Here is a 27,636-nt window from a genome sequence, read left to right as displayed (position 1 = left end):
GACCCAAACCCGAATGTGTGCGGAAGCGTTATATTTTCCATGTCATGCAGATCCTGTCCCGTACTCCGTGCTGTTGTGCGATAAGAGTGCTTGTGCTCGCGCACATAGCGAATGAGTTTTCTTTTCTGTTCGTATTTAAGCAATCACTTCGGTGTCTGAAGGTCACGTATTCAATATCCTTGCATGAGTTGCTGGAAGTGCAAGGACGGAAACTGCGCTCAGTCCCGCCAATCATTTGTGGGCGTTTCCAGTTCCTCATCTCCCGTTGGATGCAGGCAGAGCGTGGCTGGCGTTGCATGACATTACTTCCATAGCTGAGAGGCCGGGACTCTTAGGTGTGTCACAAGAACAAATCCTGAAATGATCGGAAATCGCGCCGTTGGTTTCTGTGGCGTCGTATCACCGCAAAGCTCTTATGGAGATAGTTCGTCGTCGGTCCAAACTAAATGAAGCAGCGTTGTGCTGCTGTCGTGAAAAGTACATATTGAACAATTTGCCCACAAGAGCAAGGCCAGTTTGCCAGGAAAAAAACAAATATTTTATGAACTCTAGTGTACTTCACCCACTGCTCACTACCTACTGTACGGTTTGGGGAAAGCGCACGCTCGAAATTTCGATACAGGGCATCACAAGTTGGTGACACTACACAAGGAAGCTCCAGCTGCAGAATAGCAGGGCTGGTTCGTTCCGTTGACATTCCGGTTTACGACAGCACAAGTGACGAGCAACCTAGCACAGTCCTTCCTTGCGACCAGCATTGAGCAATCGAACCCTGCTTTGCAGGCGCCATCTGTAGTCCTCAACTGAGTGCAAGCGAATAGCTAAAGGGCGAAGGGGTGGATAGCAGGCACACCTAGCTCCAGCGTCTCCTTGTCTCTTGCTTGCGCCTTCGGCCGCGGCCATGGCCCGGGTCTTGGACCGAAGGCGGGTCACTGGTCCACCTTCGTCATCCTGGTCTTGGCTGGGCACTTGCTCCCTGCAGAGGACGGAGACAAGGAATGCCGTGGCACGTGATTGATCCCAACTGGCGCACGACGACCCTCAGCAGTTAAGCAGAGATTTGCCACAGGGCTCATTTTCTATAGAGGTCCGTCTTATTGCGAAAGCAATACTAGTTGCACTTTCAGTCCATCGCGTAGCGAGGCCGGTAGCTACCAAATTAGCATACTGGATTGGATTGGACTGGATCAATCCAATCAATCACGACGGGGTCGGTCGTACCCCATACTAGATAAATATAGGTGACACAACAAGCACTGAACCCGGCACCAGCAGCACAGAGCAACTGCAGAGGCAACGCGAAGGTGACACGTGAGCGCCCTCGCACCTGGAAGAAAAAAGTTCTGCCGTCACCATAGCGCAGAGTTTTAATCCCTCGATTAGCGCAAACTACTGCCACCAGAATTCAAGAGCGAAAAGGCGGGCACCCTTTTTCGCATGCCGCGCCCGCTCCCGTAATCGGCGATATTGTTCGTCGCGTGGATCGCCTTCACCGATGCCATGAGGGACGAAACACGATTAGGGCTGGTCGCTGGTGCTACGATTAACGTGACTCGCCAGTCACATGCAGTTTCCTATGTTGCCAAAGTCCACCGTCGGCTCCCACACATTCAGAAACTTCATCATCATCATCATCAGCGTGATTACACCCACTGCAGGGCAAGGACCTCTCCCATGTCTCTCTAATTAACCCTGTCCTTTGTCAGTTGTCGCCACTGTATCCCCGCAAACTTCTTAATCTCATCCGCCCACCTAACTTTCTGCCGTCCCCTGCTACGTTTGCTTTCTCTTGGAATCCACTCCGTTACCCTTAAATACCAGCGGTTATCTTGCCTTCACATTACATGCCCTGCCCCGGCCCATTTCTTCCTCTTGATTTCAACTAAGATGTCATTAACCCGCGTTTTTCCCTCACCCACTCCGCCCTCTTCCGATCTCTTAGCGTTACACCTATCATTTTCCTTTCCATAGCTCGCTGCGTTGTTCTTAACTTAAGCTGAACCCTCCTTGTTAGCCTCCACGTTTCTGCCCCATAGGCGAGCACCGGTAGGCTACAGCTGTTGTATACTTTTCTCTTCAGGGATATTGGCAAGCTACCATTCGTGATCTGAGAGAACCTGCCATATGCGCTCCACTCCATTCTTATTCTTCTAGTTATTTCCCTCTCATGATCCGGATCCGGACACTCCTTCATCGATGTCCAACTGTTGCTCCCTCTTCCAGCCGCCCAGAAGTCTCGGAAGGCGAAGGATTGCAATACGCCTGGAGAACGGCTGAACTGTGTCGACTGCTTTGCTTTTAGCGCGGTGATGAGGTCTCATCATGCACGCTTTCCCGGAAAAGAAGATGGTTCTCTGACGATTTTCTCTGCACGTTTCGGGATCGCAGTCCAGCCAGAGAACACGGGAAACTCAGGTTACGCACTTCCTTCTGAGGCTGGCAAGCAGACCAGCACGAAGGCACAATAAGGCGGCCACACTAAAGTCTTTAGTCGCGAAACTTGCGCAATTGGAAGAAACTTAGCTGGCTTCCAGAAACGTAGAAACTCGGAAGAGACGATTTACGAAAAAGGATGACGTAATGCATGAGGAGTTTGGTAATGGCTTCTGTGATGGCAGGGTCATCGTTAAGTGTCCAACGATTAGAATGCGCATTATTGTATTTTGAAACAGCGTTTGTTGGCTAACTGCAGCTTCACTTTCTTGCATCTTGAATTTCACTTCTTTACCATTACGGAAATAGATGTGAATGGCCGTACTTTTCTTCTACACGCCACTGCCGACACGCCACGCGCGGTGGTTGATGACTGCGGCCGGTTTTTGTGTGTGAGTGCGTGTGCGTGCGTGCGCGTGCGTGCGTGCGTGCGTGTGTGTGCGTGTGTGCGTGCGTTCTGCGCGTGCGCTCGCGCTGTCTGGCTGGCTGTAGCTTCATTTTAGTGCGAAAGAATTCATACAATTGTCAGAGCGTGGCAAATATCTTACTTGGGCATCGTCCTTGTGCACCGCTCTTAGCCATAGCAACTCTGACGCCAATGTTGAGCACAGGCCTTTCTTGTGCATCGCACGCTGCCGCAGCAACCGTTAAGCCAATTTTAAGCCTACGTATAGGTACTGAGTGTATCTTTCTCGTGCATCGCTAGTTGCCAAAGAAACTGCGACGCAAATCGGCAACAATTTGGCCATGCGCCCCCGGGAAATTTGACCTTGGCTGATTTAAACCTAAGTTGATCCTCAACCATAATTGACCGTGGGAGAGAGGATGGCAACCTCCAAATTTAACTCGGGTCATTTCCTAGAATTTGCCCCGGGACACCCCCGAAAAAGTGGTTCCCGGCTCTGAGATATGGCCATACGTTGCTATGGCGTCGCTTGAGGCGTCACCATTTACGTCACTGCGCTCTCGCGCGTCATATGTCGGTTAAAGCGGAGTTAAACCCTGGCTAATTTTTAATTCTAGTGCACAGGTCTGTGAGGTACCTTTGCAATCAACCAAAAGAAAGACCATGACGCATCTAAAAAACCGCTTTTTTTAGCAGTGCAGCAAACATTCGAAATTGGCCACCTGGGTTTTCATCAGGGGCGGTGGTTACCGGGAAAAAGCCATTCCGGCCACGTACCTGAGCGATGTCGCAGAAGGGGCACTGGTGACGCGGTCCCCTGGTTGCCTCTGTGACGCCGCACGGGCACTTGCCAGGACTAGCTGTTGTAGAGCCAGATCGCCCTCGCTTGGACACGCAAAGGTCGCCGCGCGAACTGCACTGGGCCAACACATGCAGCTCAGAAGCGAGGGCAGTAAGGCATTACGTGTAGCTTTCATCGAAAACGGAGTGTTATTGCTGTCTTGACTTTTAAAACGTAAAAAGAAGCAATCTAGAGTGATAGAGGAAACTACTGGCCGCAGTGTTGGCGAGTGTGCTCCGGTAGAGGATGCAAAGAATGCCTAAGTGACCTCTTCAGCGACTTGCACATGCTTTCGGTTGGAGTGGCAAACACTGCACGCCACTGCGAAACGTTTTCGCGATTTTAAACCATCATTCTAAAAGTATTGTTACAAGTTTATGGCAGTATTATAGGCCCAGCCTACTCGCTGCTCTGGATCACTAACAATGATATATCGGCTGCTGAGTCCAAGGTCTCTAGATCCAATCCCGTTTGTTGAGATGGCATTTCGATGTACGTGAACTGCTAAACGCCGGTGTGCTGCACAATGTCAGCGCACTTTAATGAGACCCACGGGCTCGAAATTACTTTAGACAATGCAATACGGTCGACTCTAATAGTCCATGTGTAATTTTGTAACGTTAAAACCGACACGTCATATACTACGTAGCCACAGTCCAGGTGCTTTATTATAGCAAATGTGTCGCAAATTTCGTGTATGCGGATCGCGTGTATCGCAATATTTCTTCTATGTTGTGTCCCCGCACTGTTTGTTCAATATAGTCTCACACTCACTGGCACTACAGCGAACTATCTTCACTTGTGCTGCTGAAGGACGACCTTATGCGGACGAAGTTTACATGCGGACGCTTAAGAAAACAAAGAAAAAAAAACGACACAATGAAACCTAGGGGTACAAGTGTTGTACTCAATTTTTTTTTGCTATAAATTTATGGACCAGATCCTGAGCCTATAGCGACTAGACCAGAGGCAGCTGGCACGGCATATGAATAATTATTCGTTCCGTGGCGAATTTGTGTCTGCCGGCGGCACTAATTGACTTCCAGAAAGCCTAAAAGCGGCTATTGGGATTTTCCATTCCACAGCAGAAAGGATCATGAATCACATCCACGCATTCGAGAGAGCGTGGTTTATGTCTTATTGATAAAACAACTAAATTTGCAGCTGCAGTTCGAAAGCCGCATCCAAGGCCTCCTTTTCAGCTGTCCACAATGCAGGGCCGTGATCGTGCGCCCCTTATAAAAATGATCTATAGACAGACTATAAACTTCTTATTGACTCCACTGACTTCCTATAGATATTGGTTTTTGTCTATTGATAGTCTATAGACCGTCTATCTACAAAAGTCTGCTAAAAGTGTATGGCCATAATTTATACATTGTCTATCGACTGTCTATGGCATTTGTACTGCCTATAGACCTATAGACTTTTGTCCATAGACATTCTAGAGACTTTATAGACAGAAGTATATAGACACTCTACAGACTGTCTAAAACTTTTTTTGTAAGGGGCTGGCCGTACAGGACCAGAAGGGACAAAACTAGTTAGACGTCATCGCTACTTATTTGTTAGGCACCGAAAAAAACGCATGCCACTGTGACACCTCGCTAATCCATGGAGTCGCAGTCAAGTAGATTTCGACACATGGGCCAGTCGTAGCTGGTGCGAAAAACAGGAATCGTGTCCTCTTAATTTTGCAATCTTTCAAACCTCTCAGGATTCCTTAATGAACGCCTTAGCCTCAATTGCTTCCATTTATCTAAAATGTAGCTTACTTTACAATGTCGCGAAGAGATCATTTTACCAATAAAATTGAAAAATGCTTTCACCAAGAAGGATTATTACTCATAAAGATGAAACGCATTTTGGAAGCCACAAACAGTTCGAGCCAATTCGGTTTAAATGTAGGCAACTTCGAGAGCCTTGTTCATATTAAATATCGAATGCGATAGCATTAGAACCCCCCGTCGAAAAATACTGCCCGCAGTCAGGTGTTCTCTCGATCCTCCGTGAACCGCCTGCCACGGTCGGTCGGTGCCAAAATGGAAGAAGGGAAATCCCACTCTTCTCTTGTAGAGGAGAGGAGCCTGTTATGCATAGCGGTAGAGGGAGGGGCATATTAGTTTTCGTTTCTTGCCTGCCATCGTCTCTGAGTTTTTCCCACTGAGGTTCCCCTAGACATTTATGCTGTATTTTCTAATTTTGCGAGTGCATTGTTTCAGAGTTATTTTGTTGAATTTCCAAGGCAAGAACGAGAGGAAGGCTTCCCCTTTACAGTCTTTCTGAAAAGTAGTAAAAATTCTTTTGTACTTAAATTTTATTTCCCAAACCCTTTTTATTGCACATGCGTCGCTCGCGGAGTAACTGTTGCGCAAAGCACATTATTCTCTCATGTTTGAACAATTACAGCTGCTTTTATAAAAAACATTGCTCAGTACAGCTAATCTAAATCTGGAGCCTAATTGACGTCGATTATTTTTTATTGATTACTTGATGCAGCTAACCTAATTCTATTTGTCCAAGGAAGATGATCACAAGTACCAAGAAAAAAATTCCAGGCAGGAGCCATGTTTTCCCATATAAAGGCAGAAATTGATTTTGAAAGAAATGTACTCGAAACAAGTAGAAATTTATAAGCGGCTGAGCCTTGTTTTATCACACAAAATAACAAACTTGATGTTAAAACAAACCTACTAGAAACAAAGCCAGACACCGACGCATAGAAACCTTGTGCATGAATGCTTTTCGCGTTTAATTACGAAAGCCGTCATAAAACAAATCCAACTTTGACATTAGTCGTGAGAAAGGCATTGAAAGACATAAAAAAAGTGCGGTAGTAAGATTTTTTTTATGCTTTTCGTGGCGGCGCAGTTTTCGGGAATCGAAATTCACCCTCCGTCCTCTTCGCAGCTTTTTTCCCCCCTGTTGTGGTTCCTAGAACGCTCAAAGCTCGGTGCCTCTCTTCCAGCCGCAATCTGCGAACCGTCGTGGTCGACGTCATCATACTGCCTTTTTTTACGTATTCTGACTTTATTCCTCAAGGCATCTCCATCGAGCCCATTTGCACGTGATTGGCCGGGCTTCCAACCTTGTGCTGTAGAGTCTGATACGCTAATTATTTTATAGTTCTTTTCCCTGCAGCTTTTGCGTGATGTGCTTGTGAATTCTGAGAGTATGCGTATAAAAGCTTCTGCATGTACTCCACACTGATTGTCCGCCTTTAAGCCGCTAGACGCGCACGCGTAAATATTGGATGATTTCGATGCCAGGCTGCAAAATGGTGAGGAAGTAATTTTCGCTGCGGGAACTTATCTGCACTAGCGTCACCCACGTTTTCAACAACGCGTGCTAAAGCGGCAGCGCTGGCTGCAACAGTGCCTTAGGGATTCCCGCGCGACAGGGTGCTGCCGTCTAAGATTGCATGCCCGCCGCCGCTGTCTCGCGCGTGCTCGTGGCGTTCTCCTTCACTGTAACAAGAAAAGCGTTCAAGATAGAGTTTTAAAGCGAAAGCCTTGAATGCCTCATCGTTGTAACCAGAAGTTGTCGACAGAAATGTCACGCTTTTCAATTGGTCGCAACGGTCGTGACATCAAAGTGCGCGAATTTCAAACGGGGTCAATTGTACTTTGGCTAGTAACCATGCAACCAATTAAGGGAATCGTATAGTGATGCTCCAGTTAAGTTGTACCGAGTTTAGTTAATTGCTTAATCACGGAATTAGCCTAATTAGCCTCTCTAGTAAGGCCAGATAAATAAATAAAACCGAGAAGGAAATTGGTCGAGTTCGGGAATCGAACCCCGGTCTCCGGAGTGCGAGAAGAGCACGGTAACCACTCCGCCATGCCAGCTCGATCGTTTACAATGAACAAAGGCGCGTCTAGTGAATATGGTGTCTCTGTTCACTCCCATCTTCGTCCCTTCGAGTTACTGCGAGGTTTAGGTGTCCACCGAGATATGAGAGACAAGTACATTTCCATGCCTCAAAAACCAATTTACCGACGAGCAAGGCATAAAACTGAACGGGCAATGGCGTTCTATGGACTCTCTGACAGCGTTGAAAGACGCTGTCGCGTTTCACTCTTAGAGGCGAAGCCTAACGTCTCAACAACGCATCACTGACGCAAGCAGCAACACCACGCCTAAGGCTTTCGCCTCACCGCACTTTAGGTCAACAAAGTGCCCCGATGAATTTTTTTAAGAAGTTAAACATATTTAGCAATCTTAACAACTTCGATGAACAAGTGCTAATTTGTACGCCAGTTTTTTTTTTCTACGCGAACGCCAACAAACCTGTCTACCATTAGCAAGCTACGCCAATCTTTTTTTTAGTCCCCGTCTTGGGTCAGTTGAGTAGCCCCTATACGTGTGAGTGAAAATCTATAATGGCCGGAAGGTGGTGTGCTTACCTATTGCCTTGGACAGGTGAGCATGTTGCCCTGAACCTCTTCGCAATCGTCAGCTTTGCAAAAAATTCGCTCAGGTCGAGCGCTGTAAAGGCAGTTATAAACATAAGGGCAGTGCTGTTAGTTCTGACCTTGGCACCGGCATTAGGGATTGATTTCAGTGCAAGAAATTACTACCGTAGCTACTCCACACAGCTGCTTCTAGTCATAGACGATGCACGTATATCATCGCGTACGCGTAGACAATCGTAACAGGTAATCTTTAATCAACTTACGAAAGTGATCCTGCAATGCGTTTTTGCCAAATCAATTGAAAAAGACAATTTGTTAGTGGTTTACTTTGGAGAATTATATTCAAATGCAATGGCATTCATGGCAATCGATCTTTAATTGTTCATTAATTTGAAGGGACGCTCAGCACAAAAAGAAGTTGGCTGTGTCGATAGATACCAGCACTCTAATGAAACTCAGGCTACTTTCACTAAATACACAGTTAACTCAAATCGGTAAAAAAAAATGAAATAGGTGTGGTTATCGTGGTCTTATTTTGCGCGTAAAATGCGGTGCGCCTAAACAGTTTTTTGGTCGCAGATCCGAGGGGGAAAGCTACGCCGGCAGTCGCGTCTAAAAAGAGATGACTGGGTTCTCTTTCGTGCAGAGCGACAAGTTTTATTCGAATGGGAGAAAAATGTTTATAAACACTTTTCTCACAACAAATGCGTCCATTGCTGCCGCAAAAACAATGACATCGCGAGTAAGGGCCATGCAATTGGTGTTTACTGAGGGCAGACCTTTTTTGAAGTGGTCCTTACTCTCCCATCAAATCCTTATCATTGCTGACTATTGCATAATCACCTACTGGTGCTTTTTCTTGGTGCGTATATCACACCCTTGCGACGCATACATCGTGAGTACTCGCAGCAGTACATCTGCTGAGAACTTTCGGCCACAGTAAATGCAACGAGCTGCGACGCCCTCTGACTCTGCTCCTTGAAGCAGTAAGGCTAACAATGACCAGATTCGGCTAGAGATAATCAAAACTTTTTGTTGGAAATTTGGGACTATGAGCTATTTGGAGACTATGACTATGAAGTGACTATGCGCCGCGGGGTCATTTTCCTTCATCCTTCGTAATTCTCTCCCCCTGCTTCAAATGGCCGCGATTTCAGTCACAAATGCGCGATCTTGGAGCTGCACTGTTTTCAATCTTGGTTCCGAAAATCATGCGTAATGATGTCGCGATCAATCCCGTAACTATTAACGCGGTACCGTGCGACTCGACGGCACGACAAATGCGACTGGCGAAGCTCCACGGCACTCACGTCTGGCAGGCTCACTGGGCTGCCTCTTCTCCACCTTCTTCTCCTCGTTTCCCTTCGCAGCGTGGTTCCTGCAAGAAACCGCTCGAGTAAGGGGACTCTTACTCCGAAAGCACTTGTTGGTTTACATTTTTATTGCGAAAGCAATACTACTTGCACTTTCACGCCGTTGCCGTGCCGGGGCCGGTGACCACCATCGTGCCGCGGCGGTGACCACCATTGACCTTCATTTGACCTCCTTGATTGCATTAGATTGGATTAGATTACATTGGATGGGACTGGATTGGACTGGACTGGAATGGTTTGGATTGGATTAGATTAGATTAGATTAGATTACATTAGATTAGATTAGATTACATTACATTGGACTGGATAGGAGTGGATTAGAATGAATTTGATTTGATTGGATTGATAATATTGGATTTCATTGGATTATGTTACATTAGATTAGATTACATTACATTAGATTAGATTAGAGTGGATTGGATTAGAGTGGAGTGGATTGGATTGGAATGGATTGGAATAGATTGGATATGATTGCATGGGATTCGATTGGAATGGTTGGGATTGGATTGGATTATATAACCGATGCATCACCACAAGTCTAACCGCAAGCACCACCACCAGCTACACTACCAGCTGTACCATGGCGTACGTACGGATATTTCTTATGAAAAGCACTGCGGGTACAAGAATTATACAATACAGAGGCTGTGCCGACTTTATCAAACAGACGATCATACGTGCGTGAGAAGTACCGCGCATATAAAAAAGGATGCTCTTAAATCATCACTCGAAAGCCAGAGATGTGGTATAACCGTTATCTTTATTATCTTTTTCTTCGGAACTTTTCTTAGCGTCACAACGGGCTCAGCTTTTGACCTCTCGTAACAGGTTTTCTGCTAGAGTAGCCATTAAATATCGCGGATAATCAAGCGCATAACGGCACTCTGCTTGCTTGTGAAAGCTACTGTGAAGGCTTCATGACTCCATGACATTTCCGAAGGATTTCAAAAGCCCAGCTTGGCGGTGCGTTATTTAACAATCTCGGAATAAGCTTATGAAAACTGGGCCCAGTCTTTTCGCAAGAAACTAGCCAAGGCGCACAGAAACACTGCCTTTGGATAGCTTGTTCTAAACAGCAGCGTTTAGGTCCCATAGAACGACTAGCTCACCCTGCTGCAACCGCCGCGGTGGCTCAGTGGTTACGGCGCTCGTCTGCTGACCCAAAAGACACGGGTTCGATCCCGGCTGCGGCGGCCCAATTTCGATAAAGGCGAATTTCCAGAGGCCCGTGTACTGTGCGATGTCAGTGCACGTTAAGGAACCCCAGGTGGTCGAAATTTCCGGAGCCCTCCACTACGGCGTCTCTCATAGCCTTAGTCGCTTTGGGACGTTAAACCCCATAAACCAACCAACCAACACTCTGTCTGATCTGACAAGAATAGTGGTCTTGCCACAACGACAAAGCTCAAATACAGAGTAGCAGAGGTATTTGCAAAGCGAATTTCGGCCCCATAATTTTTTCCGGGGCTGCACCCGCGGGCAGAGCTTCTCACTACCATCAATCGTGAATGATTACACACGCAAACACCTTTTAGCATTGAGTGTTTGAAAATCGGAGGAGCTGCGGGCCGCACCTACTAAAACTTCGGTGCTACAAATGCTGGCAGCTTCCCGTAGCGACTGCACAGATATGTCTCCGCAAAATTTTGTTCGCATTCGTGTTTACTGCGGAGCCGGCACCTACTCAGTGCGGGCCCTTTGCAGAATGAATCGCTGAGGAAAAAAAAAATTCAAGGGGCACTTTGACTGTCTAAAGTGGGTAGAGGCGGAAGCGTTTTCAGCACCACCTTCGCTGTTTCTGTGACACCGGTGGCGTCACATATAATTGATTACTAATTACTAAGTGCTGACAAATCACTAATAAATGGTTAATTACTGATCAATGCCTGAATAATAATTACCTGCTAATTGATTAGGCTTAAGCTTCGCCTTTAGGAGTGGAACGCGACAGCGCGTTGTAGCGCTGCCAGGGAGTCCACGGAACACCACCCGTTCAGCGCGATGCCTTGCCCTTTGAACGCAACGCTTTTTCAGGAAAGGAAATGGCGCAGTAATTCTCTGCTTACTCGGTGGACACCTGAACCGCACCGTAGAGGAAGGGAGGAAGTGGAAGTGAAAGAAGATAGATAAAGAGCAGCGATAATGAAGAAAATGAAAATTGTATTTGAGGAAAGGAAATTACGCAGTAACTGTCCCACAAAATTCAGGGGGGCGCTTTTTTGACCTAAAGTGTGGTCACTGATGCCCCTAAGAGTGGAACGCGACAGTGTCTTGCAACGCTGCCAAGGAGTCCATAGAACGCCATCGCCCATTCGGTTCTACGCCTCCCTCGTCAGTAAATTGGTTTTTGAGGAAAGGAAATGTATCTGTCTCTCATTTGTCGGTGGACACCTAAACCTCGCGGGAAGGGAATGGAGGAGGATGAGAGTGAGTGAAGACACCGTATTCACTAGACGGGCCTTAGTTCATTCAAAACCATCGAGCAGGCATGGCGGAGTGGGTAGCATGCTCGTCTCTCACGCCGAAGACCGGGGTTCGATTCCTGATCTCTACCAATTTCTTAATCGGTTTTATTTATTTATATGGCCTGACTAGTAAAGCTAATTAGGCTAATTGGGTAATTAAGCAGTTAACTAAGCTCAGTCCCACTTACTTGGAGCATCACTATACGATCCCTTCAATTGGTTGCATGGTTACTAGCCAAAGTACAATTGGCCCGGTTTCAAATTCGCGCACTGTTACGTCACGACCGTTTCCACCAATTGAAAAGCGTGACATTTTCTGTGGACAACTGCTGCTTACAACGATGAGATATTAAAGGCTTCCGCCTTAAAAAAAATAACATGTAGGGTCAAGTTGTCGCCGCTGGAAAAGATTTCCGTGAAGGCTTGAACACGATTTACGTCAGAGAAAATCAGTGCTCACGGGAGGGGGGAGTGCTTTAGAAGAAATCGCTGAGGCTCAAATGAGCACTGCGAACCGCCGTGGCCTAGCTCTCATACTTTCCACTGCGAGGCTTGAATATGCAATACGGTTGCTGACCATGAATCCAATGCGGTTACGGACCATGAATGCGCAGAAATATTTAACAATGCATTTGCATCTGTTTTCACGAGTGAATTTGACACGCCTTCACAGTCACCATCGCTCAACACAAAAGCCTTCATGACAGCTATCACATTCTTCGCTGATGGTATCGCTTCCATAGTTAATAACATGAAACTCTCATCATCAGCTGGTATGGACATGATGAATACAAAACTGCTGAAAAATGTAAAATCAACATGTGCAGTCTGCTTTGATTTTTTCGCACCCCCTCTTTTCAGGGATCATTCCAGATGACTGGGCAACGGGGAAGGTCGTTCCAGTCTACAAATAAAGGAACAGAGACTCCGCCATGAATTATCGCCCCATGTCATTAACTAGCGTACCCTGCAAAATGTTGGAACATGTCATCTACTCTAAAATTATGAACTTCTTAGACTGAAACCATTTCTTCCATTCTTCACAAGATGCGTTTCGTAAGGGCCTGTCTTGTGAAACCCAATTAGAGTTGTTCCTTCACGACTTGACATAATCTTGACCGTAATATACAGACTGATGCCATCTTTCTTGATTTTGCGAAAGCTTTTGATAAAATTCCTCATCGTCGTTTATTAGTCCAACTTGCACAGCTGAACTTACATCCTAACATACTGCAATGGATTGAGCAGTTTCTCACTAATCGTTCTCAATCAGTCCTTGTTAACGGCCACCTGTCTAACAGCCTCCCGGTTACATCAGGCGTTCCACAAGGATCTGTACTTGGTTAGTTACTCTTCTTAATATATATATTAATGCATTACCTGACCACGTTTCATGCAGTGGTCGAATAATCGCTGACGACTGTGTTATTTACCACACTATTAATAACTCTTGTGATCAACTTAGTTTTCAGACAGATCTCAACAGCGTACTTAATTGGTGTAACAACTGGCTGATGTCCCTCTATCCTAAAATTTCAGGGGGCACTTTGACTGTCTAAAGTGCGTAGAGGCGAAAGCGTTTTCCGCACCACTTTCAGTGCTTCTGTGGCACTGGTGGCGTCACATGTAATTGAGTACTAATTACTAAGTGATGACAAATCACTAATCAATGGTTAGTTACTGATTAATGCCTGAATACTAATTAACTGCTAATTAAGCTTAAGCTTAAGCTTCGCCTTTAGGAGTGGAACGCGACAGCGTGTTGTAGCGCTGCCAGGGAGTCCACGGAATGCCACCACCCGTTCGGCGCGATGCCTTGCCGTTTCAACGCAACGGTTTTTAAGGAAAGGAAATGGCGCAGTAAATCTCTGTCATCTCGGTGGACACCTGAACCGCACCGTACAGGAAAGGAGGAAGTGGGAGTGAAAGAAGACGAAGATGGCCCGTAATGAAGAAAATGAAAATTGTATTTGAGGAAAGAAAATTATGCAGTAACTGTCTCACATATCTCGGTGGACACCCGTCAAAATTCAGGGGGGGGGGGGGGGGGGGAAGGGAGCACTTTTTTGACCTTAAGTGTGGTCACTGATGTGTGGTTAAGATGTTAAGCTTCGCCTCTAAGAGTGGAAAGCGAGAGCGTCTTGCAACGCTGCCAGGGAGTCCATAGAACGCCATCGCCCATTCGGTTCAAGGCCTCGCTCGTCGGTAAATTGATTTTTGAGGAAAGGAAATGTATCTCTCTCTCTCTCTCTCTCTCTCTCATATCTCGGTGGACACCTAAACCTCGCCGGAAGGGAAGGGAGGAGGATGGCAGTGAGCGAAGACACCGTATTCACTAGACGTGCCTTTGTTCATTCCAAACCATCGAGCTGGCATGGCGGAGTGGATAGCATGCTCGTCTCGCACTCCGAAGACCGGGGTTCGATTCCCGAGCTCGACCAATTTCTTACTAGGTTTTATTTATTTATATGGCCTGACTAGAGAAGTTAATTAGGCTAATTGGGTAATTAAGCAATTAACTAAGCTCAGTCCCACTTACTTGGAGCATCACTATATGGTCCCTTCAATTGGTTGCATGGTTACTAGCCAAAGTACAATTGGCCCCGTTTGAAATTGGCGCACTCTGACGTCACGACCGTTTCGACCAACTGAAAAGCGTGACATTCTCTGTCGACAACTGCTGCTTACAACTAAATGCAAACTCCTAACCTTCTCACGTCGCGACGGCCCGCATTGCTTCCGATATTATATTTCTAACACCTGGATTGAATCAGTATCTTATAAGTATCTAGGGGTCACCTTGTCTTGTGATTTATCTAGGCGCACCCGTATTGGCAACATCATTTCAGCAACGAATAAAACACTCAGTTTTCTCAAGCGCCATCTTCACCCACCTTGCCCCTCAACACGTAAAATTACTCGCGTATAAATCGCTTATCAGACTAAAATTAGAATATGCTTCTTCCATATGGAGCCCGCACCAAATTTAATTAATGCATTAGAAGTTGTCCAAAATTGCGCCACTCGATTCATCCACTCTTCATACTCACATGGCGTCAGCGTTTCTTCATTGAAAGCATTATTCGGACTCCGACCCTTTCGTTACCTCGTGACATTGCAAGTCTCACCCTTTATCACAAATTATTTCATTCTTCACTCAATCGGTCACCGTATATCACAGCTGCAGCACGCATATCTCACCGCACCAGTCATCACCTACAAGCTTCCCGGCCGCCATCGCATACTGCCACCTTTTCTGCTTCACTTTTCTTTCGAGCAGCAACGGACTGGAACGGCCTATACCCCGTGACATGGTCAATATCGCTACATCTCCTACTTTTCAAGAGCATATAACCGACCACCTTCAGTGCTGAATAATATTCGCTGTTTTGTTTGCTAATTTCATTAAAATCGCATCCCTTATGTAATACTCCCGATACAAGGGGGCCTTTAAGGAAAATAAACTGAACTGAACTGAATGTCCTTAGGTTAGAATCTAGATAAAATGTGTGCACGTCTAGATTGCCTTTGACCAGACAGTTCGAGTGCTTCACGCTCGCCGCTTGCGTTGGCTGCTGCTAAGACCGAAAGTAATAGCTATCCACAAAAGCCTCCAGTCTGAAAAGGTTGATGTTTTTTTAGCAGAACTAGATAAATACCATTTCTAACTTTGGCAGTGCGCTCATTATTTTTTCGCGTCGCTTCTTTTTGGTGCATATCTGCTGTCCAGAGTAGACATTCGGTTGGAGATCGAATGCGAATGAGTGTCCCAAACTCATTTGACGGTGAATGACTTTCGAGCCTAATCACATTAAATGCTTCCGTGTAGCAGCCGATTAATGGCATTAGGAGCCAATGTTATTCGATGAGAAGGACATTAAATTTGCTAGTATGACAGGGGTATTAGTAATAAGGGAGTAATTACTCATTGGCATCCACCCAAGCGCAGCCATACGGCTACACAGGAAAGCTTTACAGCTTTCTCAGAGACTTCGTAGTTAAAGAAAAATTCGTCCTGGTCCGGGGTTCGAACCCGGGACCACCGCTTCACCGGAGCAGTCGCTCTGCCAACTGAGCTAACCGGGACGGCAAGCTTATGGTAGGGCGAGAGCGAATTGATCAATAACTCGAAGTGGGAACAGTGTTGGTCAAATGTTTAGGGGAATCCCCCAAGGTGGAGTAAATTTGTAATAAGGGAGTAATTCTCACGGCATATTTATCTGCTGCAACACTTGAATCGGGGCAAACACTCATAGAGACACGCAATCCGGGATCAAGCCTCATCACCTGTGCTGTATGCAATCGTTTTCTACAACAGATAGTGCCGAGTTATATAAGCTTTCCTTTTGTGACGGGGGCTACAGTCCTATGCTGCGCGCGATATTTTAAATATGGTCTCTTCTGCTTGCGTAAATTGGAACCACATAGAATGAGGGCCCTTGGATTACTTGCCTGGCTTCTTATTATTTTTTTGTATAGCAATGCATTCAATTCTCATTTACTTGTTGTTGTAAAGTGATCAACTACATCGTCTATAGTGGAGCGCAATAATTCTAATATGCCATTTCGAAGCATGCCGTGCATACAGACGTAATAAAGTCACGGATCGCAACCTTTTTACTGGAAATGCCGGCAAGCATCTCGAAGGACCTAAGCACGGCTGAATTAGTTGATCAGTATTTGAATAATGTGTCCAGCGCTGTTCTTTTTACAATATTTTGCTGTTAACGAGTCGGCTTTCCGCTTTCTCAGTTGCACATAATAGGACGAAGTGGTTTCATGAAAATGTTTATTTTTGCTTGTTTATGTTGGTAATTCCACTGAAAGAATTCTGAATCATATTGTTTATAAAATGCGCAATAATGCAGTAAGCAACAAGAAGTAAGTTTTGGTGAAGCTCGTGCACTATGTTCCAAACAAAATAAAAAATTGCGCTTATGCGCTGCCTGTTTTTTTTCTAAAAGATCACCCGTGAAAACAACACTAAAGGAGTCGTCAACAGCTCGACATCAGTAAGAAGGGAAAATAAGGTCCTTATGGCCTGCGCGCAATTCCTATAGATCAACCTTAAGTAAAATGCTGTTCAGAAATCCAAACACAAAATACTGAGCATACACCCACTGGTACAACCGAAGCTCTCTAGGCGGCGCAGCTGTCGCTAGCCGGAGCCCCGGAACCAGCGCGACTGCTCTGCCGCTTTACGGGTTCTTCTACCAGCTTCTGTCGTTCCACCAGCTGCATATCGTGAGCTGCTGCCGCATTTGCGGAGTGTTCGAAGTGCGTCATCAGCCATCTTCGCTATATCCGGTACCGATTATTGCTATAGCCGGATATCTACTTTTTTGATGCCAACGTATAGAGCGCAAGAGAAATTGTTAGACGCCACTTCGAATGTCTTAGCTTTGAAGTTTTCAAGTCACGGTTTGGAGAATCAAAGGCCCTTGCTGCGAATCCCTAAGAAATCCCACGCTTTGATTCGATTATTGATCTTATGCTTCGTAACACGCTGAATCATTTGATACCACCCCAAGCATTCTGCTCCAATTAGGTTGTCCGCAATCTCTGTACCAAACGGTAGCATCCGCCGGTTTCAATTGAATGGCCTTGTGTTTCATACTAACGCCACCTTGAGCAATGCGACTGCTCGACCAAACGCTCTAAAAGCGGTATTTGCCTCTTGTATATGTCTTCTTCATTTCGCTGGCATATTTGCGCCTACAATGCGTCGAAGCAGTGACGTGAACACGATATTGTTTTCCTCCTAGCAATCTTCGCGTCTCCACGAAATACAGGGCGCCGCAAGGAGAACACTCACGCGCGCCACCCAGCGGCGCATGTGTTAGTCACGAGCAGCACCGTCTACTCACCTCCTGCACCGCAGCTGTCCGGAGCTGGCGGCGGATGCGCTGCTTGAGCTCACATCCGCCGAAGTGATGCGCTGCTCTGCCGTGACGAAGTCGGTGTAGGCTGATGGGAGTCTAGTGCTTCACAGGGGCACTGGGGCACCATTGGCTTCCAAGGAAGACACCCAGACTGGAGGAGACAAAGACGAGATTTCGAAAGGCAGCGGTTAGAGACTGCCATTTGCCTATGTATAACATAATGAGGGGTATCGACGGGACTGCAGGCTCTATAGTCTGGTGTGCAGATGTTACAAGCCTGCGCGAAGCATGAACGATTAAAAAGAGAAACCCTTGCAAAACAAGCAGCATAGTCATTCTCTTTGTGAACTCGCTGTGTGGAAGCTCAAGGTGACACCCTGCAAAGCTGCAGCGCATAGGAGATACAGACGAGACAATGAGCGAAACCCAATTGTCTCGTTATAGGAAAGACCACTAAAGTGTAAGGTTTGAAAATCTCTTTGAGGGCAGAAAATCAGACTGCCCATGGAGTTACAATGACAAAGAAAGAAGAACGCCTACCTGTCTCCGCAGAATGCAAGCTTACTTGATTTATTGAATCACATGAACAGGCGTTCTTTCCAAATACATAAAAAGGCAAAATAATTATGAGCAAGTTTGCTCAAGATCGGAAAGGTGAAAACCTTTCGCTGTCCTCGTTTTCCCCCTCAATTTTGTCTTGTTTTGCTAATTTCCTTGTTTCTATTTTTTATTTCTCCATTTTTTATTCTTACCACTGTTAGCCTTGTTTTCTGTTTTTGTTTATATTAGCGCTTTTTATTATTTTTCCGGACGCCACTCACGAGCCAAGAAAGGACTATTTAGCCAGTTGGGTTGTTATGTGGCTAGTGCTGGATTGGCTATGGATCTGCCTTGTCGGACAAATGCCACTCATGAGCCAAGAAAGGCTTTCGGCTTAAAGTCTTGTAGCGAATGAGTCCGTTTAGGCAATTTTCTCTAGGAGCGAAGCAAATGGGTCGCATGGAACAAGTGGAGGGTGGAAGATATATAGGGTCACAAGTCAACCAGTAAGGCTGATTAGAGGATTTCGTTTCCTCATGGTAGCAGAAAGAGCCCAACGAATCAGTTAAAATAAATTCGGCACTGACTCGTGCAGCGATCTCCTCGAAGCTTGCCTTATCGCTGTGAAGTGCTATGCCACTGAAATGCACCTGGAAAGTAGTAACATCGTGGGTATCAGCTTACTGAGGGGGCGGGCACCTGAGCCTCCGACGAAACCAGAGAGCACCGCAGGCGCGACCACAAGCAGGTCATGAAGAGTCGGTGCCAGGCAGTCTGCGGCAAAAGAATGCCCTCTTCAGTTCAACCGACACGGAAGAAGCCAGGAGCCATGAAACCCGATGAATGCGTATAGCCGTCTTAGTATCTCTCTTCGCGATGTTCAATAGCTCATCATCAGCCTGGCTACGCCCACTGCAGGGCAAAGGCCTCTCCTATGTGTCTCCAATTAAACCTCTCCTTTGCCAGCTGTGCACGCCATGTCGCTGCAGACTACTTAACCTCATCTGCCCAGCTAACTTTCTGCCGCCCCCTGCTACGCTTGCCGTCTCTTAGGATCCACTCCGTTACTCTTAAGGACTTGCGGTTGTCTTGCCTTCCCTTTACATGCCCTGCCCAAGCCCATTTCCTTCTCTTTATTCCGACTATGATGTCTTTAAAGCGCGTTTGTTCCCTCACCCACTATTACCGTTAACGTTGCACCTATCAATTTTCTTTCCACAGCTCAAAATTCGAAACAGCTGCTTAGAATTCAGTAACTGCTTCGCTTGGATTTAGCGACTGTTGGAAGTGGTACACAGCATGAATCCCTGCAAATAAGGCTAGAAGCTGACATGCCTCATGATAAACTTGTGTCGTCATCGCACTTCGCACGCTCATTTGAGGAATCCATGACCTCGCACGCATAACGTGTGTTTATAAATGCGGACCGACAGAATTTGAACTATCTGGCGGTGTTTTGGTGACATGAACGCCACCCCTCGGATCCTTACCTTCTGTGCCTGGGCAGCCTTCTTCCGTTGCGCTGGTGACTTCGCCAGGCGACTGCTGGACGGTGCGGCGGCGATCTGGCCACGCTTTGGCTTCCGAGAAGGGCATCCAGTCTGGGTGAGAGAAGACATGCTAAACATAATAAACGCACGAAAAAAGATGGGCATGAAACAGAGATATAGCTCCACTTATTAATCGGCTCATACAAGGATGCAAAAGTGGAGTTGAGGGACCCGTGCGCTTCATAGCAGATCGTGATAACCAGCCCGAATATCGCACTGGTGCTTATCTTGCTTGAATGGCCGCGCTGTATCGTACGAAGGGAATCGTTGCTTGGTGAATTCGGTACCTTACTTAGAAGCTGAGTTGGTTTACCACGAAGAGAACCACCGGAGCTGCTTTTAGACAAGCCAATTCAGGTCTGTACAAACAAATATAGATTGTATACTTTAGGAGCATATACCTTTTATTGAGTCTTAAAAATTGAAAGTGACGTTGGTATGCGCTACCCGTTGATATTTGTAATCTTAATGCTCAACTTAGGGAGCAGACTGCTTTATTGATAGCGTTTCGCGCAAGCAGTATGTGACTCCAGGGACATAGAACGATTCTCCCTAGTTTGCGCAGGATTACCCGTGCACTGTATTCGTCGCCGCAGATGCAGGGAGATGCGGGAGAGCTAAATTGGTGTGCCTCAGCCGGAAGCACAATAACTGCCAAGTGAAGTGACAATGCGCGCGGTTTGCGAGGCCCTACTTGACAGATTTTCAACTCAACTCGCTATGATGTCGCCATGTTGAGTGCACAGACTCGAGCAGAGAAAAGATAAAGCAGCCTTCCTCAAGAACATTTTCGCCATGACAGCAATCTTTGTGATAGTCACAGATAATGCGTGACAAAATGTTGCCGTGGAAAAAATTTGATTCATGAGATGCAATCAGGTATCTAAAAGCGAAAAACGCACTCAAACGTCAAAATAGCTATGGACTTCGATATAGTACATGGACGTCAGAACACCCACGGATGTCGATCTAGTGTGGATGTTCCGCTTTCCAATTGCTCCAATACGGGTCGCCGCTGTGATTTCGAAGTTTTCTGGGAACAAATTCCGTGAGTACCAGCCAAACGCATTTCAGCCTGATCTTTTCTCAGCTTCCTTGCAACAATGGTGAATATATGCAGTAGCTTCTTGCCCTTAGACACCTGTTCCCTTCCCATGTAAAGTGTTGCCCCCTTTGATTAATGTTATTAAGCACTTAAAGAACAAGCTGTGTAAAATGAGCTTTGACGCTAATATTATTAATGAAATGGGAAATGCAGTCTCAGCAGAGATGTAGTCAAAAGGAAAGGCGGGTCACTAGTCTTGACGTAGCCGTGCCCGCGAAACTCGCCAACGGAATGGCGCAATCTCAATTGCAACGTTTGGGGGTCTAACGTCCCATACCGACAGGCTATGAGAGACTCAGATAAAGGCTCCGGAAATTCTGACCACCTATGGTCGCGCATGGTGTGCTGAACGTGCACCTGAGGTTCTTTAACGTGCACTGACATCGCACAATACACGGGCCTCTAGAATTTCGTCTTTATCGAAATTCCACCGCCGCGGCGGGATAGAACTCGCGTCGTTTGGATCAGCAGCCGAGTGCCATAAGCACTGAGCCAGTTCCAGGCTTTAAAAGCATGCCGTCGGTGTTTGTTAGACAGATCAGCTCTTTGAGATCTGCGTTAAAATCCAAAATTTGTATTCAGCGTGCGCTAAGAACTACACCTGCGGGCATTCTCTGCGAAAACTTCGGAGCCTCACAGTCACGGTGGAATCGCTGTTGCGGCCCAGCCGCTCTGCATATAATCTGCGCCCACTGGCGTACTCACGAGGAAGACATCGCAGAATCTGGAGCTCAGATGGGGGCCTCAGCGCCGAGGCGGTCCAACACGTGACGGCCTCTTTGCAGACATCACTGGAACCACGGCTACAGGAACCCTGGGGATAAAGAAGGAAGGATGGACCTCAGTCACGGTTCTCCACTGCAGGCGTACCCGCAGCATTAAGAACAGGCTAGCATAGATTAGATAACGAAACCTGATCATATGCTGGCTGAAACAAAACCCACTTAGTTCATAAGGACACAGCAGGCAATGCTGTAATTGTCCGTAATTGTCTACCGCAGCATACTGCATACCGCATTGCAGGATAGATGCACGCAGGTACGGGAAAGGAGCATCGGAAAAGGTGAGAAATTGTCTCCCAAGCAACCACAGATATCCGTCGGACGTACGAGCTAGATCCGAACGTCCTTTGCTGAGATCGGACGTCCATCGGACGTACGAACGCAATCCGATTTCGGATATCCGTATTCGTACATCAGCCGGACGTACGGACAGTGTCCACTTTTGTATATCCGCATGAGAGACGAGGTGTACGTCCGAAGGATGTAAGGCTGAGTATTTTCCCAGGCCATGAGTATGGACGTTTTTTATTTCACAGAAAATTCGCGTCTTTCGTGTATGTATACTGTTTTATTTACATCAGTTGGAGGGTTTGACGCGAAGATGTTTGTAAATTGGTGCGATTCCACTCCTACCTGCAGTGCAAGAGCCGCCAACGAGCTAAATTTATCTAAGAGGAGAAGCAGGTGCTGCAGAATTTTGCAAGAACTAATGACTAGTTTTATATTTATAAAACTTCTCCAAATTAGTGGAGTTGTGCGACATGTCCACCGTTTTGCTAGCTAAGCTTGCCATTGCAACCATTCGTAAGTATCAAAACTCCCGTGCATTCTGCTATCACCATCATCATAGATGTCAGTTCGCGGTCAGTCCAATCCAATCCATTAGTACGGCTCCGTAGCGCTGCGCTGTTGTTGATTTGCTGCGTAGTGCTGTCGCGCAGAGCTTTATAGCTCTGTTATTATAATGTGTGGCTTTGTTCGGTCTGTGGACGAAAGTAGCGTGTAACTTAAGCAATTCGAAAGATACGGGAAGCGCCTGAAGCTCTTGTGGAACACCGGAATCCCGTACTGCGTCGACCTTGGTTTAAAGAAGGCTTAGTGCACAAGGGATTGCCTACGAAGGTATGTATCCAGTACACTTCTTGGAACTTGCTTCTAGGACAATGCATGCTCATATAACATTCGTTCACAGGACAGTGGGAGCAGTAAGCGCGAGGAGATGGCTTCCCCAAGTGTGTGCTGTTCTCACACTTTTGGGAGCCTACATCACACAGCTGCGGGAGCCCTCAACTCGCGCGGCTAATTCCCACTCCTCTTCAAAGTTGCGGGACGGAGTATTTTAGCATCTTGTTAATTTTTAGGGCATCGCTAGGTTCACTGTGCCTATATAAAGAGTGACAACGCGCGAAAGGCAGACCATAGGAAGCACGTGTAGTTCGCAGTGGTTCGCAATGGAGGCTTTGCGGCTTTCTGTGCACAGTCGCGTACAGTGCTCCGCACGTTAGTGCCCTAAGGCCCATGAGAATAAATAAATAACAGATACATTGTCAAATATGGTGTGGAAAAGTGAGAGCTGTTGCCTTATACTTATTGAGGTGTTTGTTAAAGTGCATTGTCTTTTATACTTGCAGCATTAAACACTTCAATTAATTGGTTCCAATATGTTTTTACTTGGGCTGCTGCATTGTGCCATTTATTTCACATGACTGATGTTTGCCGCGTTCTTTTTATTTCAGAAATCCTGTGGGTAGGAAGATTACGGATGTGTGTCCCAAGCTTGCCACATTTGAAGAGTCACATTTAAGAAATTTTCCGAATGTAACCCATTGCTCTGCTGATGTATCATCAACCACAATAAAATATGCGTGCTATGCATCAAATTGTTTTTGGTTTTATTGCATCGCGCGGAGGGAAAAAAGCACGCATGCACCATATATGCGAATATTCGAGGAAGATCCGCCAATGGACGTACTCAACTGGACGTCCGTCGGCGGGCGAACCGTATACCTTTGGCCACCTTTCGGACGGCCGACGGACGTCTACCGGCTGTTTGCGGATATTCAGCGGAATATCCGGAATGTTTAGGGGACGTAAAACATTGGCCGCAGTATTATTACTAGGCTCGCCTGCGAATTCTATACACTACTCCAATGGAAATGATACGCCCGCTATAAGCCACGGGCTCCGCACCGAAACAGTCGCCACGGGGCATTTAATTTCGCACATGCTGCAGACTTTGGCACGCGCACATTGAGATAGACCTAATATTTTTTTTCACTTATCGTGACGGTTAGACTGAAGAAAAAGTTGGCAGTAGATGGTTTAAGGGATGATAGAGAGAAAGATGGCTGTGCCGAAAAGATAATAGTTTCAGAGAGCTGCTCTGACAGTTATGACACGTTAATTTCCGACCAACAGCCAGGAAATATGTCCTAGGTACTCTCTACTGATTCCTGCTACCAACTCCTTGACGCATGGTGCAAGTATTGCCAAGTGTTGGATCACCAAAACGTTGCTGAATATCGGAATGCCATACGTACGCATTCGTCGATGGCCTTTGACGACACACGTCCATTGCAGGCCGTCAGAGGTACCGCAGACCAGAGAGCACCGCTTGCATTGGACACAAGGCAGCTGCAGGATTCTCCCCGCCTTGAGCCGACCGACAGCCTGTGGAAAGTGGATGCCCTCCTCTAGTTGAAATAGAAGGCCTGGCTTTTTCACGCATCTTTCATGCATTGCTATATGCAGTCGCCTGAGAAAACCCTTTTTTTTGTCTTTTTTGCCTTTAATTCTTGCTAATGTATGCACCAACACCCTTCGCAAAAAAAAAAATTGTTTTGCTATATAGTTTGCAAGAGTTTCACGTCCCAAAGCGACTCAGGATATGAGGGACGCAGTAGTGGAGGGCTCCGGAAATTTCGACCATCTGGGGTTCTTTAGCGTACACTGACATCTCACAGTACACAAGCCTCTAGAATATCGCCTCTAGGGGAATTCGACAGCCGCGGCCGGAATCGAAACGGCGTCGTTCCGGTCAGCAGCCGAGCTCAATAACTGAGGCACTGCGGCGGCTGGTATCCCTAGAAGAGAGAATAGGCAATTGCCAAACATGTCAGTACAGCATGGTATATGGTGAAGTACAGGGAATGGGAATCATTAGGTCCGAGTACTCTTGGACTCTAGTTGGTACGATTAACACAGCTATGAGTACTTGCGACATCAATGCTTTGTTCGTACGCTATGTAAACAGTAGTTCATCTAAACTGACACTCCGATTACAACGTATGGCGCATACACCGAATTAGACGCATGCAGCAAGCCGTTTAATGCGCTCCTGTTATCGCACTGCCAGTTTTAATACAAGGGCATTATATTACTTATGCAGCGGAAAATATGGCATTGTCATTGTCCACGTCCGACATTGCGAAACCCCACGTGACCTCATGACGTCATGGGCAGTGCCTACATAATGAGGAAAATAAAGAAAACGAAATCCCCCGGAAGTGGGCTTCGAACCCAAGCCAGCGCTGGCCACTTCATTAGAGCACTCCGTATTCAATGCAGCACAGCATCGCGCGAGATTAAACTGTCATTCCCTCGCGCTAAGGAACGCTGAGGAATTACAGGGCACACAACCGTCCAGTCCCGAATTTCTACACTCAAAGTTGCCTCAAGAGGCTTCTAAGTATGTCTGAGATGTCCTCCGCTACTTTGTGCTACCGACAACCTGAAGCATGCCGTAACTATCTTTTGCGTCATCCAAGCGTTGCAGAATTTCGGAACGCCATACATATATATCGCCTCGGGACGTGGCCGTGCAGTGCGCCCGGTGCGCCCCTACTCGCCACTTGTCACCCTTTGAAGCGTCGCGCACACCTCGGGCACCAGAGAGCACAGCTGGCGGTTTTTTAATGTTAGCTGTAGCAGTCGCTACGCCATCCAAAGGCTCACCAGCCTGCGAGAAGTGAATGCCCTTCTTAGCTCAGTGCACGACTTAAAAAGTCTGGTGTGAAGTCATTGAGCAAACCAGCTCAAAATAGTTTCACAGGCTCATAGAGTTCTCTGCCGAAGCCTCGCTTACGCAACTGTCCCCAGCAGCAGCGTAGGCAACCGGCCCAATATTGGGAACGTATTGGCAAATGCCGGCCCTTGAAACGTCCAGAGTGAAGCCGTCCATTTATAATATTGGGCCGATTGCCTGTCAGTCTCCGGTCGGGTCAGAGAAGACGGTACTTGCCTTGTGTCTACGTCTGCTTCATTTTGCCTTCATATTCGCGCCTATAATGCGCCGAAAGAGTGACATCAACACGACAGAGTTTTCCTCCTAGCCATATTCTCGGCTCCACGAGAAACAGCGGGCGCAAGGATGCATGCATGGAAGACAGGAGTGTGCCCTTTGAAACGGGGCGGTGGCCATTTCCGCCATGGTCGGCATTTTTTTCATTATTTTTGTTTAACTCTGTTTAAATTTAGCTTTCTCTTTCAATACGGTTCCCTGCACTTGTGACCTTATGTCCGCATTCTACTTTTCAGCCACCAATCTGCCAATTGCTTTTCGCTAACTTCCACCGCACTTTTATTTTAGATGACCATTGTTATCTCTAAACCCTAGAGCCTCATGAAGAGTGGCTGTGCCTGCATCTACATCCCGATGGATACCACCACGTCTGAGTATCAGGTGTTCAATTGCTTTTACAGATCTACCACACACAGCACGTGTGTCATCTTCAATTTGTTTTCTGTAGACGTGCATTCTGAGCCACCCTGACCTAGCTTGAAAGAGTAGGGCCTTGCCTAATGAATTATGATAGAACAAGTCCCACTAGGCAGAAAACTCACGCGCGCCACCGTGCGGCGCATGTATTGCAGCACCCTCTCACCTCATGCACCGCAGCTGTCTGGAAGTTGTTGTGGATGCGCTGCGCTGCTGCGACGCTGCCGTGACGAAGGAAGAGTGGGATGCTCAAATAAGCTTCGTTGCGCATCTGACACCGGGGCCACCATTGGCTTCCAAAGACCCCCTGGCTTCCAAGGAAGACACCCAGACTGGAGGAGACAAAGAAAGACGAGATTCCGGAAGGCGGTGGTTAGACACTCATTTCGCTATGTTATTATAAGAGATATCGACGGGATTGCAGGCTTTGCAGTCCAGTCTGTAGAGGTTGGAAGAGTGCGCGAAGCATGAACGATTAAAAAAGGAAACCCTTTCAGAACAAGGAGCATAGTATATCTCTTTGTGAACTCGCTGTGTGGAAGCTCAAATGGACATCCTGCAAAGCTGCAGCGCATAGAAGATAAAGAAGAAACAAGAAGCAAAACACAACAGTTCGTTTTAGGAAAGGCCACTTAAGTATAAGGTTGGAATATGTCTTTGAGGGCACAAGCGCCCCTGCCTTGACGGAGCTGCAAACGAACGGCCGCGAAAGCAAATACTCTCTTCTTCACTCATCTGCCTTAGTCCTGCCTATACCGACGGAAGATTACACTGCAAATACAGCTTTTTCTAAAATCCGCTTTCCTGCTGGAAACTCTAGAGAAGATGCGGGCTCTCCGATTCATTTTCATCAAACCAGGCAGATACCATCAGAATGCCACGTGAAAGAGATCTCTGTATGCGGCAGAATGATGGGTGTCTGCTGTAGTTTGGAAACGCTCATTTATTATTTTTATCCGCGAAAGTTGTTTTGGAAACGCTCTCCTCAATAAAACAAAATTCACAGACAAACAGTGTGATTCATGAGGCAGAATATTAAGCGTTTTCTTTTGGCAGGTCCTGTAAACACGATATCCAAAGAACACTCATAATTGGCGGTAGTGGTCACACTACGCCTCCCCATCCCC

The 27,636-nt window shown here is 46.7% G+C and overlaps 1 protein-coding gene across 1 annotated transcript; it reads right to left on the bottom strand.

Moving 5' to 3' along the window:
* Positions 1 to 4: 4 nt before the first annotated feature.
* LOC149348487 (uncharacterized) lies at positions 5 to 26,780 on the bottom strand. Its single transcript, XM_089541771.1, has 10 exons — positions 26,676 to 26,780; positions 21,648 to 21,824; positions 19,846 to 19,956; positions 19,083 to 19,129; positions 17,801 to 17,917; positions 9,406 to 9,473; positions 8,087 to 8,168; positions 3,617 to 3,757; positions 854 to 976; positions 5 to 355 (listed from the first exon to the last, which is right to left on the bottom strand). Exons 1-10 carry the CDS (start codon positions 26,778 to 26,780, stop codon positions 256 to 258), a joined length of 1,071 nt encoding a protein of 356 aa, XP_089397897.1. The 3' UTR covers positions 5 to 255.
* Between the last annotated feature and the right edge of the window lie 856 nt (positions 26,781 to 27,636).

This window comes from Amblyomma mixtum, chromosome 4 (assembly GCF_055824585.1).
Source record: "Amblyomma mixtum isolate Tamu chromosome 4, ASM5582458v1, whole genome shotgun sequence".
Lineage (NCBI taxonomy): Eukaryota > Metazoa > Arthropoda > Arachnida > Ixodida > Ixodidae > Amblyomma > Amblyomma mixtum.
This window is presented reverse-complemented; position numbering and strand designations above follow the sequence as displayed.

Excerpts from the sequence above, each read along its gene's own strand:
- LOC149348487 (XM_089541771.1), bottom strand. The coding sequence starts at position 26,780 with ATGCGCAACGAAGCTTATTTGAGCATCCCACTCTTCCTTCGTCACGGC. Across the intron at positions 9,474-17,800 it reads GGACAGCTGCGGTGCAGGAG|GAACCACGCTGCGAAGGGAA; the intron begins GTGAGTAGACGG and ends GGTTTCTTGCAG. Across the intron at positions 977-3,616 it reads CCTTCTGCGACATCGCTCAG|GGAGCAAGTGCCCAGCCAAG; the intron begins GTACGTGGCCGG and ends CGTCCTCTGCAG.